This window comes from Lathyrus oleraceus, unplaced genomic scaffold, assembly GCF_024323335.1.
Source record: "Lathyrus oleraceus cultivar Zhongwan6 unplaced genomic scaffold, CAAS_Psat_ZW6_1.0 chrUn0692, whole genome shotgun sequence".
Lineage (NCBI taxonomy): Eukaryota > Viridiplantae > Streptophyta > Magnoliopsida > Fabales > Fabaceae > Lathyrus > Lathyrus oleraceus.
Genome location: NW_026113083.1, coordinates 1,088 through 18,977, shown reverse-complemented (window position 1 = coordinate 18,977; position 17,890 = coordinate 1,088). Strand labels below are relative to the sequence as shown.

The following is a 17,890-nucleotide window of genomic DNA, read 5'->3' as shown; positions in this document are numbered from 1 at the left end:
TAAAAAATGGTGGTAAATTAGAGACACTACCAGATGATTCTAGACGTTTCATCATCTTAATTATGTCGTCAACTCTATATCCCTATTCAGCCAACATCTTTGAAATCTTCATTGTTCTAATTTACTTCTCCTTCTTTAGTATTTTGTATTTTCCACTTTATTATATCTTTTACATATCTAATCTTTAGCATGGAGATCATGAAATCTTAGCATCTAACTCGATCAATCCCTTTGGTAACCTATAGTGAAATGATTTCCACATACTTCACATCTTCATCGGTCTTAAACTCGATAAGGTTGTATTTCACCCTTCCGTCAGTATAAATCCAATCTTTACGAAACTCGATCTTTCTCATCTTTTTATTTTGGTATCAGGAAACAATTCATTCAACTTGGACGTCAAGGAGGCGAGAGATGTGGTGCCATTAGGAAGTTGAAACTCTATAGCAGGTGAATCTCCATTGAAGTTAACTTCTCCGATGATCAAAAATTGAGGAAGAAGCATTTTTGAGATGTTTTTATCAAACAACAACTGACCCCCTATTTATACAACTTCACATTTATTCTAGACCACATAAAACAGTCGATGCAATCACAGTCGTCCAAAACTGTCGGGAAAATCCCGAGCGTTTAAAATTTCAAACAAATAACACTGCTGAAAATTTCACTTTGGTTGAAATTTCCTGTATAAAATGGTAAATTCAGAATTTCCGATATTATTTGTAACTTCTCGGAAATTTCATAAATTCCGATATACCGAAAATTTACAATGCATTGCCTACTAAAAATTTTGAACGAAAATTTCATTCAATTTTTTGTCAGGGGCAGGTCAAATTTGAAACTAGGGGGGTGCCAAGTATAACCGGAGGGTGGCAAGTTAATTACTTCATAATGAATCCTCAAAAAGCAGTGAGCCCAAGACACGGCCCATCTCCGTTTAAAACCGTTAAACCCACAACAAATGGCCTCTTTACTCTCTCTAACGTTCAAATTCCCCTTCCATTCCCGCGTATTTTAAACTAATCGCTAGTTCTATCCCTTCTCCCTTCTTCTCAAATAGCTTCCAAATCCAATCCCATTTCCTCTCTCTCTCATAACTAACCGTTTCTCCACACTCTCACAACAACGAACTTCCAACACAGATCTGAAATGAAAATGAAGATCAACAAAGCCGCCGATCTCTCCTCAATCTCCGTCTTCCCTCCTCCTCACCTTTATTCAAGGTTACTTCCTTTTCCGATCACATTACTATTCCTTTCAATCCTTTCTTAACTTTCACTTTAACTCTTTCCGTTTCGTTACTGATCGCGATATACGAAATTCTAGATTTGAATTTTGAAGATAGTTTTAGCTGATTTGTTAGCTTCGTATTTCTGAGATTCACTGAATTTAGATCATGTGAAATTATTGGATCTAGAAGTGAAGTTCACTGCTCTGCTTAATTGTGATTTAATCAAATTATGTATATGTTCAAATTCATGATTCTTTTGAGTGTGTGGAGTTTTATATTTCTATATCTGAATTCTGGATGAATATTTTATTTTTGTTGTTGTTGGATTTTGGTGTTTGTTGTTTGTTGTGTGGAAAATGTGATAGGAGGCCGAACAATGTATCGAACGGATTGCAAGCGTCGCAGCATCGATCACAACCGTCTCAGCAGTCGTTTTCTCAGGGACTTTCATCTCAGCAAGGGATTATGTCTCATTTCTCTCAAAGCTCGCTCGATGAAGCTATCAGTAAATGATCAGGTTAAACCTAAACGATAAACGATCTGGATGCTGAAATTTTCGTTTCTCATATAGAAGAATGTCGTTTTTTAATCGCACTGGTTTAATATGGTTGAAATTTCTTTTAGACTCAGCTTTGATGAATTTCTTAAGAAGTATGTGAAAAAGGAAATATTACAAAAATCTTATCATGATTATTTTTGCAGAATGTCTCGTGTTTATTTAACCCTGTGTGCCATTTTTAGGTTTAGAAGTTATTACGAAAATCTTATCTAAGTTTTATTATGATTTTTTAATTCTCACAGAGAGCTGGTTCTCAAGAACACGAGAACTCTTCAAGGAGGTTTTCTAGTTTGCCTCGACCTGCTTTTTCGAAGGACGAGAGTCAGCCACACAACTCAAGATCTTCATCCAATCTTCTGGTCAAATGGAACTCTGTAGATAATAAAAGTGAGTATTTCATTGAAGTACTAATTTTGTTTCTATAGCTTGTAATTTAGTATCCGCATTAGGCGTGTGGAATGATAAACTAGCTTTCTTGAATCTATGCAAATTTAGGAAGCCAATCAATTAAGTGCTTTCGTTTTTGCACATTATTTATTAAAGGTTATAAATCTTCTGTTTGCTATACAGATCAGTTAAGTGAAGGACTCGAAAACCGAATTGGCATAATGGAAACCTCATTAAGCAGGTTTGCAATGATCATGGATTCTGTTCAAAGTGATGTAATGCAAGTAAACAAAGGAACAAAGGAAATTAATTTGGAGAGTAAGTGACTAACATTCTAAAATTGACAATATTCTGAAAACAATTTAGTTAAGTTGTATTTTTACCAATCAACATAAGTGCTTAATATTTGGAAGGCTCTCTGGAAGAAAATAAATCTAGTTCTTGCATCCATTCTTCCTTGACAATTCGAATTCGCATCATCACTTTTCTGAGGACATTCTACTAAATTTTTGTATGGCTTTCAATTTGTTTGATTTTCTACCAATAATAAATTTTCCAAAATATTGTTTATTCTTTGAGTTAAGCTAGTATACAATTTGAACTCCTTGCTTTGCATTTCAGTGGAGTGCATAAGACAGAAGTTGATTGCTCAGGATAACTCGCTTCAGTTAATGGTAACTAGCTGATTTCTATTTTGGCTTGCATGATTTCTTTAACATCAATGAATATTTGAAGTTCTATAGACTGAGAGACAATGGTTTTAAATCAGATGAGAGGACAAGAAGAACTTAAAGCAAGCATTAATGAGAGCTTGAAATCTGTATCTGAACAAATGAGCCATGTTACAAACATAGAGAAGTTACAGGAAGTATATATGTTGGTTTCAGCCATGCCTCAGCTAATTGAAGGCTCTATGAGAAATTTGCAAAATGATCTCCAGAAAACTACCAAGGAAATGCAGGCACGTAAGATGTGGATTTGAATAATTATTAAAATATGCACACAGCACACATAATAAACATCAATTTTTTTTAAGATTACAGATAATCAATGTAAAGATTGCTTAAAACCCCTCTTTTTTTTTGCAACATAGTACAATGCATTTGAATTTTCCCTTTAGCTTTCTTTCTTTTCCTTCTCGCTTATATCTATCTTAGTGTCCTAGATGGCTGTCAACAAACTGATGCTTTATGCACTATTTGCAGGAAATCTCTCGCAGTTTAAAACATACTAACCAAAAGGATCTGGCACAGTCTATTCTGTCTCCAAAGGTGCTGTATCTCTAATAATAAACAATTAACATACTTTCCTGATCTGATTTTTGTGATGAAAGAACATTACTTCATTCCACACACACACACACCCCATCTTGCTCCGTATTAACTCCTGTGGTGAAAAGCATAGTTGTTCCTGATATATTGTCAGCTTGCAGTGTGTTAGCAAACAATTTATCACACCAAAACTGCATCAGCGCTCGGCTAAGTAAGTGTATCTCCTAACTTTTATATAACACTAACATTTCCTTTAAACTACTAGGACATTTACATTACATCATTTTGTTTGATCAATTAAGTATGTTACGGAAGTCCTTTTTATTTACAACTGGTTATATTAGTCGTCACTTGCAAAAGTATTTGTTATCGCCAAGAGTCACAGGTATTTCTTTTGACTCCAGTGAAGCAAAGATGAACACTCCAGCTATTGCAGCTTCAAAAGTAGACACGGGAGGCTGGATGCCAAGTAAAAAGAGAGAGAGTCACTTTTTCAGATAGAATAACAGAGAAGGTGCAAAAGCAAACTCAACCACACACTGAGAAGGTATCATCAAAATTTTGGTCTCTTCCCATTCATGATTTACGTACCATCTAAATCAATCTTGGTGTGTTGTACTTCCTTCTTATAACTTCTCGATATGATATGCACTTGCCAGTGATATTTGTCATTTTATTTTCATGCAAAAGACCTGTAAAGGCTGTGTTTATCATTTTAACAAGTCTTATACACGCTTTTATCTATTGCCAATGCCAAATACTGTTTGAAACTTTAAATGACAGACAAGAGGAGCAAGAGACTGTGCAATTGTCATTGAATCTGACGAGGAGACTGATGGAAAATTTTCCTGCGTGGTTAAAGTAAACGCAGGTAATTAGCATAACTATAACAAGACTTCCTTTTGGTTCCTTAATGCCTATACGTGTCTCCGTGCGCGCACACACACACAAATATGATGGAGGCTTAATGCTTATATTGTCTTAGCTTGTATTTTCCAAGAAAAGCAATAGGTGATTTTCAAGCATATTCAATAGTAACCCTGAAAAATATAGTTTTCATCTATTTGCTTTTTCAAAATAGTTTGAAATTGGATTGTTAACGTAGTGACGGGTGAACAATAGCAGTATAAGGGATGAATTTCAATTTCTAGATGCAGTTTTGGGTTATGAAAAACATTAGTTATTTAGTATTATGATGACACCAGTAGCAGCAAAGGGGAAAGGGAACAACAAACCAAAAATTACAAATGAGGCAATTCACGTCAGCCAAATGGAGGGAGCTAAGTTGGCTGCTAAAGATGGACAGGTAGCATTGAGGAGAAGTGCAAGGAAGAGACTCCCTAACCAAATGATGGCTGATTATGTCTGTAAAGGGCATAAGAAAAAGAGTCATAGAAAAAAGGGAACGTTTGATGTGTAAAAGTCATTATCTCTGAGCTTTCTTCTACTTATTTTCCAACAACTTAGTTCTTAGAGACATAGATGATAGAACTGCATTCTGCAGGTTTCTGTAATTATTACCAATGTTGAACACAGAGAATCTACTTGTGTGTGTGCTGTGTCTGTTACACATTGTTAAAAAGTAATACTGATTTTTCATATGCTCATCAATCTACTCTAATTAAATGTGTTTCCATGGAGAAGACTTGTTCGGAAATCTGAGCAGGGAAGAAGAGGAAGAAGCCGAGCGAATTTTGAGGAATGCAAGGAGACGCAAGAGGAGGCGTAATTCTATGGTAACCATCCTTTGAAGGTAACACTTCAAACTCCGATTCCTTGCACCATACATTTTTTCAAGCTTAAATATTTGATGCATTCCACTTGTTCGATCATTGATGCATCTTCCGCCATTGATCAGCTTCCTCGTCTCGTCGGAGCCTCCAGTGCCCGCAAATCATGGCACGCAGCTGCCTGTGACTTATTTCCTTCTTCCCTTCAAAAGCTTTCAGTTGTATTCCTAAGTTTATCAGTTATCTGATAATATCACCCCCAACACCTCAAACTCCAAATCCAAACACAGGTCAAAGCAAACAGATAAAAAAAAAAATCAAAGTAGATTTTATTTTATTTTTTCAAAAAAAATAATAATTCCCAATGTAAGTGTAACTGTAAACTTAGCAGCAAGCTAATTAAGCTTTATGGTTTATGGAAAATGTTTCTACCCAGTAATACTCTAGCATCGACTGCTTCTTAACTTCTTTTTTTTTAGATTATAAAAGAAACTGCTTACTGACTTTGTTTGCAGTTTCTCTCATTTCTTTCAATTCCATTGCCTCTAAAATATAAGGGATTGGGATCGTATGAACAATTAAAATCTACCTGAACATGAGCTATTATACATCTGTATATAATATTGATGACTTGCTTTTTATAAAAGAGATTAATTTTTAAGCTCTAAATAAAGTTGCTCATTTTAACGTCAAACTGAAAAACTAAATAACTCGCTGTGATAGAATGCTATAATTCAAGATTTCAAATCCTACGTGGCAGAATGGAAAAGAGAATAAAAGCATTTTATTATTTGAATATTTTAAACAGAACACCCTGACCAATTTATAGGTTAAAGAAATTGTAGTAAGTGATGAAATACAATAAATTAAATATTATTTCTTCTCTTTCATCCGATTTATAAAACAGGAAAAAAAACGAAAGTAATGACCAAAACTAGAAAAAAAAAGAAGCTCTAACTAATTCTATAACAGGAAAAACAAACTACTGATAGTAGGGGTGGACGGCGGTCGGTTATGGGTGGGTTCGGGTCCGAAATAGCTAACCCGAGCTAACCCACGGTTGAAAAAGTTAAATTCAGTTTCATCCAAAATTAAATTTGGTTTTATCGGTTGATGGATTATCGGTTTATACGGTTCATTCGGTTGGGTCGAATCAGTTTGGACCAATAAATTCTAACCTGAATTATATCATTCCTATAACACTAATCACATGAATACTCATTAAACTTCATTCTATATAATAAAAGAATTAATAAACCATAAACTATTTTCATTATATTACATTTTCATCATCATCTAAGTGATAAAGTATTAGCATTATATTACAATTACATTATCATTCAAGTAATAACCTGATATATTATATTACAAGTTCATTATAAGCCAAAATATTCTCAACATATTTAAGAAAGTTAACTACATCACCATCACAATATCATCAATCTTAGAGTCATTGTGAACTCCATCACTTTGTTGTAGGCGGAGCATGTTCTGTATTTTACATTATCACAATTAGCTAATTATAACAAAGGAAAACATCAAGTATGTATAATTAACAACATATACTTCCAGTAAACAATCAGTAGCATAATGATGTTAAACATGCGTTATTTGGAGCATAATGATACATACCAATATAATATTTTGCATCTCTCTTTGAGGATCTATGGAGCTCATCAGCCTTAACACGGAGCTCGTCGTTGCAACGCCACATAGACAACTGCAAAATCAAACAAGCAGGAGCTTAAGAACAATATACTCAATGCTTAATGATAATTTATTATCACGATACAGACTGACATATTTGATTACCTCAAACATGAGATCCTCTATTTGAGAGAAGTACAAATTAGCAGCCATCATTCGAGCCAGCAAACACACATCCCTTGTAACTTCAGGGTTACCCTTGGATTGCCTGTAATACACATTAGACATATTGTAAGACAAAAACTATAACTACATCATAAGCCTTTGTTCTTCGGTAAAAAGAGTTTCATTCAGTTGTTAATTTCTTTGGAAAGATAAGCATGCCGTCACGATCTCCTCCCATCCAAGAAGAGAATTGGATAACAGGAGCATTATACGGGACACGTTCATTTACTCCAATGTTCTTCAGAGCAATGTCAACACGACGCAAAAACTTCGGGACTTCTTTCCAAATTGTCTCATGAAAGTAGCTCATTCCCGCTCTCATCTCATCTTGCGGTGTAGGAGGAGTCCTTCGAATTTCATCAGTACGAAATGCAGCTTGAATATGTGTATGACCAAACATCATTAAAGCTATGGATTTACTACAAAAAAAAAAAACTCATCTATAATTCTAACCACAATACTCAACACAAACTATATGTAACACTATAATCAGATTAATTAAGCCTAACCATATAAAAAAATATTGTCAAATAACAAATTAATCATTTGTTCAATGTCTAAATTCACTAGAAACTACATATCAATCAAAATCAACTCAGAGATTCATCTAAATACCAAACAGGTTAGTAATGGTATCATATATATTGAATAAGGAATCAAGCATGCACCTCTCTTTGTATAGCCTCATCAAGTTCTTGCTTATCATCTGGTGTTATGTCCTTAGCATACAACTGTGTTAAATTATTCCTTATCCTGCAAAAAACACAATGATTACTACCAAAAAGACTAATCCTTATAATAAAAAATGCCACAATTCCATAAACAGTACAAACCTTCAATGCTTTTGCAGCAAAGATCGACGAATCGACTGCGTAGGATGAGCAGTTAAAACCAGATCCACAGTCTGATTCTTCAAAGCATCAAAAACCTCTTCAGGACTCTTGTTAAGCTCAGTCACAAGCCTCTTAAAAGTCTCTTCAATATCAGACTCAGTTATCGCAGAATTTTCATCACCAAAATCACCTTTCTTCAACAACTTAATCGTCCTCCTATACGCAATCTGAACTTCCTCCGCCAAATTCGCCAAATTAAGCATGTGAGAAAACGATTTCGCTATAACAATCGAATCTCCAGCATCAAGACCAGTCAACATATTCCCAAGCTCCTCCAGCTTCTCCGGCTTATGCTCCCCTCATACTCTGCCGATAACTCATAACAATCTTGAACCTATCAACCATCAAATCATTCAAATCACAAAAAAAATCTTAGCCACAAGTTCATAAAAGAAAGATTTAACAGAAATTACAGTTTGTCTGATATCTTCGCTATGCAAATCCTGAAGAATGTCAAGGAATCGATCCAACAACAAAGCATCATACCTTCATGTGAGGATATTGGTTGATATATTATCACAAAATAAATAACTGTTGAGGATATTAGCTTATAGATAAGCTGATTATCCATAATAATCAGTAGCCCAAAATAAGGTCATTTTCACAAATGACTCCAAAAAACAAACTGAAACGAAACACAAAAATATATTAATACATGTAAAAAACATAGATATAAGTAAATCAAATGAAAAATACAAAAACCACAACCATCATCAAGTATGTGATTGAGATGAACCAGCAACTGGTTCATTTCCGTTTCCAACAACATCAGATCCATCACCAGATGATCCACTAGTAGAGGGACCACCAAATTCTGCATAAAATTAAACATAAACCAAATAATTAAATCAAAACCAAAGCCAATACATTAATACACTAAATACTCATACTCAAATATTTACATACCTGAAACAATAGTGGCAGACAACTCAAATTATTCATTTATATTCAAGTCCTTGAGTTGACTAAGTGTAGGTTTCAACCAGTCATGTGCACAAATCAAAGTCTCTGCCATTTCAGGGGTTAGTGAACTTCTATATGTGTCTAGAACTCTGCCCCGGTACTAAACGTGCTTTCAGAAGCGACTGTGGATATTGGACTAGCTAAAACATCCTTCACCATTTTTGATAAAATAGGGTATCTACAAGAGTTTTGTTTCCGCCACATAAGGATGTCAAAGTTAAAATCATCGGCACAATTATCATCTAGATACCTCTCAAGATCATTTTTTATCTATTGAACCTTTTGTTTAAGGTGCTCTTTAAAAGCTTCAACCCTTGCAAAATAAGATGGAACTTCAACATTAGGAACACCATCACCAAATGAACCACCCTCATTAGGACTAGTAGAGGGTCCATGTTGCTTTTCATGTATACCCTTGTACCAATTGAATAGTTTAAACAACTCCTTTTTTATCACATTAATCATATTAGTAAAAGGCACTGACTCGCCATTATACATATCATTAAAACACCACTCTACATATCCTAACTTGTATCTAGGGTCAAGAATCACACCAAATAAACAAACTTGTTGATGTTTCAATTTCCCCCCAATATTTGTCATACTTCTTCTTCATTTCATATCTCATTGAGGCTAAAATTATGTTCAAGTTCATGGATGATCTTTTAAGCTCACAATGTATTGAAGCTGGTTGGTGGAATGACTTATGAAGGGATACTTGTTTTGACGAAGAAAATTCCATAGTAGCATCATAGAAAATTTTGAAAAAACTTACTAGACACCTAACATTCTCCCAATCATTAAGAGTAGGGGGGCCAACTAATCCAAAAAATTCTAAATAGCTAAAATCTTCACCTTCCATTTTCTCAAATGCTGCTTGATACTTTTCAGCAGCATCTAGCATCAAATAGCATGAGTTCCACCTTGTCGGAACATCTAGACAGAGAAGTTTCTTGCAATTAATTCTAGAAAACTCAATACATTCTTTGAACTTTGCAGATCTTTGGGGTGATGACCTAACAAATCTAACATCATTTCTAATGGCAGAAATGGATAAATCATTTTGTTTTAAACCATCACGAACCACCAGATTTAAAATGTGTGCACAACAACGGAGATGAAAGAAAGATCCATCACTCCTTAAACCACCCATATTATCAGTCCTCTTCTTCAAATAAGCAACAACTACATCATTAGATGTTGCGTTGTCCACAGTGATTGTGGACACATTCCTTATTCCTCATTCCCTTAAAATCTCTTCAACTTTTCTACCAATTGTCTCACCCTTATGATTAAGAACTAAACAAAAACTTAGAATCCTATTTTCATACTTCCAATCATTGTTAATGAAGTGTGCAGTTAGGGTCATATAACTAAGATTCTGAATGGATGTCCAACAATCAGTGGTTAAGGCTACCCTATTGCAATCAGATTTGAAATAACCTTTCAATCTTGCTTTTTCATCAACAAAAAGTTGAAAACAATCCCTCTCCATAGTTCTCCATGATGGAATAGTTAATTGGGGTTGTAATTGTTTGCATAACAACTTAAAGCCTTCCCCTCAACTACCTTAAAAGCATGTTCATCTAGGATCACAAAGAGAGCAATAGCCTTCCTACAAGCTGCCAAATTAAATCGTTGGCTTGCGGCAACCAAGCCACCACCCTCTCCACCGGCAAAGGAGAGGGCAGTTTGAGTAGGATCATTTTGTGGCATCTTGGTACATACTTTTGTATGAGCAAGCATGTTAGATGTCCCATGGGTTTTTGGATCACACAAATATTTCTTATGACAGTGTTTGCAAGCAGCTACTGCTTCAATTTCATTAGGCAATTTAATAAAATGGTCCCAAGCAGGAGAGGATTTCCTAGGACCATTAGCATTTTGTTTTCTCTTCTTTCCAAGTGGAGGAAGTCCAACAACATGAATTTCATTGGCAGCAACATCAGTTGCACCAACACCAGATGTTAATGAAGAAGGTTAGTTTTGAGTAACATTCTCCATTACTGAAAATTAATGAAGATTATAATCAACACACAACCAACATCATCAACTCGTTAAGTTTTTATGGCTTAGTTTCAAAGTTTGTTAATCTTATTTTTATGTAGTCATATGTATACTCTTATTTTCATGTAGTTGTTTCTACTACATTTCTAATGACTTAAAGAACCTATTACCTTAAACTTTTAATAAGGCATACAAAACAAATGTAGTTACTGTTATTATGCAAAATATTCAACATGATATATCGACATAGGCATACAAAACATACATAAAATAAACTAAACTCACTGTTATTATGCAAATTTCCAGCTCCTTGTATTCTCCAGCTCCTTGCATTTCTACAGCCTCTTCATATCTCGATAAAATAAAACAAATGGAGTTATTAAAACAATATATAAAAGATTAAAGCTCTTAAAACATAAACAACGATCTAACCTTCCATTAACTCAAAGAACTCTTGAAATTACAAAACCTGAAAATACAAAATCGGAAATCAAGAACAAAGAAAGACTTAGTGTTTAGAAAGCAAATACGAACACAAAAGAACGTGACTAAGAGGGATAAGGATACAAATGATTCTCTGCTTAGTGATGATGAAGGAGGAAAGGACAGTCATGACGGCGGAGGAGAGACATAGATAGCGATCGGATTGGGTTGGATTCGGGCTCAAACACTCAATCCGGCTCAAACACAAGCTTCAACAAATACAATCTTTCCAACCAACAAGCATCAAACTTCAACAAAAGAAATTAAGAAAATGAAGAGGAATGACACTGAGACGAAGATAACAAAGCTAGCAACACCATCACCAAGCTTCAACCAGTATTATGGAAGATACAAACAAAACCGAGAAGACAAAGATTAGATTACATGAGTTAAAATGAAAATCGAAACGTTTGCCTTTGATGAGTTTTATATTTAGTTGTGAGAGCAAACGAAGAGAGGGGAAGAAAAACGGGGAGAGAGAAACGGTGACGGCTAGGGTTTTTAGTTTATAGTGGTGTTTGTATATGATGGGTATTGGTATTGGGCTTTAAAGGAAATCAGACCAGAAATTGTAGTTATATAATAAACTAGGAAAGCGGTCGGGTTCAGTTTTCGCTGGATTGAATTGGCCCAACCGAACCGAACCGCTAAAAGCCATTGAAACCCGGTTGATTCAGTTTATCAATCCGACACCCGTTTTGAAACCGACCGCGTACAAACGGTTTGTATGGATCGGACGGCTTGGGGCGGTTTTCTCAAAATCTGTCCACCCCTAACTAATAGTATAAAATCAAACTCAAGCTAAAGTGTATGACAAGTAAGTTGAGGTGAGGTAGCAAATGATTGCAGGGTCCAGATTTCAATGACTTATAAACAAGTCAGCAAGTAGATCTTTGAAATGAATAGGAAGAAACTGCACATTTAATTGAACTTTATCTCCAACAATATGACACTCCATTTATGTATTTTGTGCGTTCGTGAAATGTATGGTTGAAATGTTGTCACAATAAAATGCAACTAGATGTGTGGATAAAATATTTTCTATCTTTTGATCTTCAATAAACTTTTAAAGTATTGGAAATACGCTTTTAACATTGTTTTTATATTTAAGGAAAAAAACTAAAGAGTTGGCTGCATCCATATCCTGGTCTTCGTTGACAAAACCACATTGTGTAGTTGTACTAGAACAATTGTTTACCATACTAATATACACACCTTCATTTACGAGCTTTGAATCTTGAAAACCATTTGAGAATGTTTCTCTACAAAGATATATCATACAAATAAAAAACATTATCTTATAGAATGACATGAAAAATAGCATATTAAATATGAATGAGAAAACACTTAAAAAAAACTTTAATATTCATAAATAATAGAGAAAAATGCCTAGGGAAGAATAACAAAGAATTACACCTATTTTAGAATATTACCCACAACTTTATCATGACTAAATGTATATTATTGGTTAGTGTATGAAACACTTTGAATGAAAGAAGAAATGAGAGAAAATGAATAATAAGATTGTTATTATCGAATGTTGTTAAAACTGAATTACAATATGTATGTATTATATACAAAGTTACTTGTACTCTAAGTAACAAACAACTGACTAACTTGGTAACTAAATATCAACAAACACTAACCCTAACTAAATTGGGTTTGAGCTACAACTTGGATTATATCACAACGTACCCCCTATAATCCAAGTTGTCGAACACAAACTAATCATAGTCAATTTGAACTATTCATAATTTCTTTCTTAAGTTAGGAATTTGTCGATATTCAGTCATTTGGTAAAAATATCGGTCAACTGTGCTTCACTCGAACAATGTCTCACTTCAAGTTCACCCTGCTTTACTTTCTCCCTTATGAAATGAAACCTAGCCTCAATGCTTACTTCTCGCATGCAGAACTGAATTCTTTGCAAGATTAATGAATGACTTATTGTCGATCTGCAACATCAGATGTTTCTTTACTTCGACCTCCATCTCTTCCAACACAGACCTGATCAAAATTGCTTGAAAAACATAAGATCATGCTATATATTCAGCCTCGTATGATGATAATGCCACCATAGGTTGCTTTCTCGAGCACCATGAGATTGAGGCACCAACAATAATTGAAAGAAGTAACCAGTTGTGCTACTTCGATCTTCCTTGTTTTCATACCAATTAGCATCTGAATAGCAATTAATCACAACTTTTTTACTTTCAGAATCTCATCGAAATAGAATTCCATAGTTTGTCAATCCTTTTAAGTATCTCAGGATTCTTCTTGCAACCTTTATGTGCGACAACTTTGATTCATCCATGTATATGCTCACTAATCTGACTGAGAAACATATAGCAGGTCGATTGTTGCACGCGTATCTCAAAGATCCGACAATTTGTTTGTACAAAGTAGCGTCAACTTTGTCTTCCTCTCCATGCTTCTCCAACTTTAAATTTGGTTCGACAGATGAGGATGCATGATTTGAGTCTTTCATTCTGAATCTCTTGAGTATCTCTTAACATACTTTCTTTGAAGTAGCATCATACCTTGCTTTGACACTTGAAATTCCATGCCTAGGAAGTATGACAACTTTCCCATATCTGACATTTCAAATTCCTTCTTCATCTGCTCTTTGAACTTTGACAAGTTCTCCAAGTTATTTCCATTTACTGACAAGTTATCAACATATAAGCAGATGATTGTTATATCTTGTGCCACAACCTAAACATAAACACCATACTCAGATTTGCATCTGATGAATCCCAATTCGACCAAGTATGAGTCAATCTTCTTGTTCCATGCCCTAGGTGTCTGGTTGAGACCATATAGCAATTTGTGCATCTTTTAGACTCTCATCGCTTCCTCTTGTATCACAAACCCAGAGGTTGTGTGACATATACCTCTTCATCTAGAGTACCATTCAAAAACGTTGATTTCACATATAAGTGAAATGTTGGCAAACCTTGCTTGCATGTCAAGGCTACCACCAATCAAATAGTATACAATTGTTGTTGGTGGATATACTTCATAGTAGTTGAGTCTTGTTCTCTGAAGAAATCCTTGAGCTACTAATCTTTCCTTATGTTATACTATCAATCCATCAACATTATGCTAAACTTGAAAACCCATTTCACTTTGATAGCTTTTGTATATGTTGGCAGTTTGACTAACTCTCATGTGTTGTTTCTTTCAATCGCTTGTAACTCTTTGACCATAACTTCCTTCCTCTGTTTATCTTTGAAGGCCTCGCTATAGTTGATGGTTAAACACCTGCAAGTAAAGCGAGATGAACCGAATATCCATCTGTTATGACTTCAACATCACCAACCACTTCAAATTCTTGAATCCTTCCTGGAAGAACTATGTTTATTTAAGGTCTGGTGGTAGCCACACCCTCTCGATTATCTGTTTCGACTTTAATAGTGACTGGAACATTATTAACTAGAATTTCTTCGTGCTCACTACTTTCTTCATCAACTTCACAGTCCATCAATGGCTTGTTAGTCGTATCACGTGAATTCCAATCCCATAGAATTCTCTTCAATCACAATGTCTCGACTCATCACGATCTTATCATTGATTCGATTTAATAGCATGTAAGCTCCAGTTTTGTTATATCCTACCAGAATCATAGGTTCACTTTTATCATCAAGCTTCCTCCTCCTTGCATCAGGAACATGCTTATAACAAATAGAGCCAAACACCTTCATATGACTCACTGATGGTCGTTTTCCACCCCAAAATTCTTCTAGAACCTTGTTTTTCAGCTTCTTGGCAGGGCACCTGTTCAGAATATAAACAACTGTGGTGACAACTTCACCTTAAAAGGACTTTGGCAAGTTCTTCTACTTTAGCATGCATCTCGCCATATCCAATATAACCATGTTTTTCTTTATTCTATTCCATTATGTTAAGGCATTTAAGGACTAATTACCTCATGATCAATACCATGTTCTGCACATAATTCCTCAAATATCTTGGATGTGTATTCGCCACCTCCATCTGTTCACAAAACCTTGATCTTCTTTTCACTCTAGTTTTTGACAAACATCTTGAATATCTTAAAGATTGAAAAATACTTCCTTTGCGCTTGATAACATAGATCCAAAGCTTTCGTCTATACTCATCGACAAATGAGATAAATATATGTTTCCACAAATGGTATGATCCTCGAACGAGCCACATATATCTGAATGTACTACTTCTAGTATGCAAGAAGACCTCATTGGCATAGTCAAAACAAAAGACTTCTTGGATTACTTCCCTACTAAGTAACCTTCATAAAGTTTGTCGGGAATCTCAAGACTTGGTATACCAATTACCATATCTTGAGTAATAAGTTGATTGAATGACCTAAAATTCAGATGGACAAATCTTAAATTCCACAACCACCTATTCATGTGATCGACAACTATTTTTAGGCATTTACCTCAGTCAAATTGATCATGGTCTTAAATTTCCTATTCTTCGACGAAGGAGATTTTAAGACCAAACTATTCTGGGTGTCGAACAGTTCAAGGCTCCATCTTTGATAACCATTGAGAACCTTTTCGATCAATTGTCTAACACTTAGCATATTACACTTTATTCCAGATATATAGAGTACATCTTTGATCATAACTTTTGCTTCATTGCTCCTTTGACCTTGCTTTCTTCAACTCATCGAAATCGGCTAACCACACTTTTTGAACAGTCATGTGATTCAAATAACATGTGTCGGGAAAACATATCTTTGTGTCGACATGCTCATCTGCAACTGCAACCATAACCACCATGTCTTTAGAATCATCTGAATCTTGGCGTGCAAAGCTTTCTCCTTCATTCTTTCTTTTTGTTGCTCCCTTGTATTTTCTGTACCAATATTCTTGGCCAAGTGACCCCACTTTTCACAGTTATAGCATTTCACACCTTTTTTTTTCTTTTATCTTTTGATAAGAGTTTCCTTCTTCTCCTTTGGAGGATTCAAAAGCTCTATCATTGACCTTATACTTTTAAGGGTTTAACCAAGACTTCTTACTCTGAGTCTTGTATCCATTTCCCTTGAACTTATTGGAATCACCATGTTTCTTCCATGTTTAAGCTGTGTAGGTGTATCGAATCTTGAACACCTTTCCTTTCTACAATCCTCATCTCATGCGTCTCCAATGAACCAACCAAATCTTCTATTTTCATGGTTTCAAGATTGTTGGATTCTTGAATGGCTACAATAACATGATCAAAGTGAGAGGTCAATGTACATATTACCTTCTCAACTATCATCTTATCATTTAGGGTTTCACCACAACCTTTTATGAGATGGACAAGTTTCTACACCTTCGAGACATAGTCTGCAATATTTCTTCTTATCCCATCTGTAGTAATTCATATTGCCTTCGCAACATATGCAATTTGATGACTTTAAAATTCTCACCTCCTTCATAATACTTGACAAGAATATCCCATGCTTCCTTTGCCATTTCAACATGAGAAATTTGATCAAAGTTCACTGTGTGATTCTTGAAAACACGATCAAGAAACTAATTAGTGCTCTAGATACCAATTTTTTATGTATGAGGCACTTTGAGAGAGAGAGAGAGAGAGAGAGAATGAAAATAAAGATTATTATTATTGAATGTTGTTAAAAACTGAATTACATTATGCATGTATTTATGCACAAAGTTACTTGTATTTTAAATAACAAACTAATTGGCTAACTTGGTAACTAAGTAACTAACAAACCCTAACCCTAACTAACATGGACTCGAGATATAACTTGGATTATATCACAATAATCCACAACTTTTTACGGATATTTTGCACGTTTAGATTATAAAACTCAAATACGTTGAGAGGGTGTTTTACGAGTTTGAATTTAGAATTCAAAAGTTTTAACTCAAATAAGTGATGTAAAAGAGGATATATTTCTAAAAGCTTTAAGGATTTCAAACGGATGCTTTAAATTTTTAGAGGTTTCCAATAATTTTAGGAGTAAAGAAAAACTACCAATTTATCAAGCTATTTACGAGCCTCCCACTAAGCACAAATATTTACAGCTCTAATACATTATTGTTTTAGACTTCTTAAACTCTCAATATTACAGAACTTACTATATAGTCTTAATTGTATGCAAGTACTTTAGATTTGATCTAACATTTTAACACATCCATGGTGAATTTTTATGTCTTCATAATAATTTAAGATAGATACATTAAGACATTAAGAAAAATAATTTAGCTAGCAACAACTTGAATGATTGTCAGTATTATGAGATTCATATTGGGGTCGGTTGAAAATATACATGTTGAAAAAGTCTCACATCGCTTAGTTTTGTGAACGAAGATAGCGTCCAAGGCTATATATAGGATACAAGTTCTTTGAAGTCCCACATCGCTTAGTTTTGTGAAGGAAGAGGGAGTCAAAGGCTATATATAAGATTCAAGTCTTCATTCCAAGATGCACCATTCAAAAGCACTTTAAGCTTGTATTTGACTTCCTTTGTTCTCTTATACTCTTGTATTAGA

At 34.7% G+C, this 17,890-nt stretch overlaps 2 protein-coding genes across 2 annotated transcripts; both read left to right on the top strand.

Annotated features, from left to right (window-relative positions):
- Nucleotides 1-1,835: 1,835 nt before the first annotated feature.
- On the top strand, nt 1,836-3,910 carry LOC127114840 (putative recombination initiation defects 3; the record flags this gene model as incomplete). The annotated part of the gene is made up of 8 exons (XM_051046674.1): nt 1,836-1,943; nt 2,033-2,177; nt 2,361-2,495; nt 2,799-2,851; nt 2,947-3,138; nt 3,383-3,448; nt 3,610-3,659; nt 3,853-3,910. Coding segments are annotated over exons 1-8 (807 nt in total), but the record flags the coding sequence as incomplete, so codon positions are not given.
- Nucleotides 3,911-3,914: 4 nt separating this feature from the next.
- LOC127114839 (uncharacterized) lies at nt 3,915-5,059 on the top strand (the record flags this gene model as incomplete). Its single annotated transcript, XM_051046672.1, has 3 exons — nt 3,915-3,995; nt 4,232-4,319; nt 4,654-5,059. Coding segments are annotated over 3 exons (384 nt in total), but the record flags the coding sequence as incomplete, so codon positions are not given.
- Between the last annotated feature and the right edge of the window lie 12,831 nt (nt 5,060-17,890).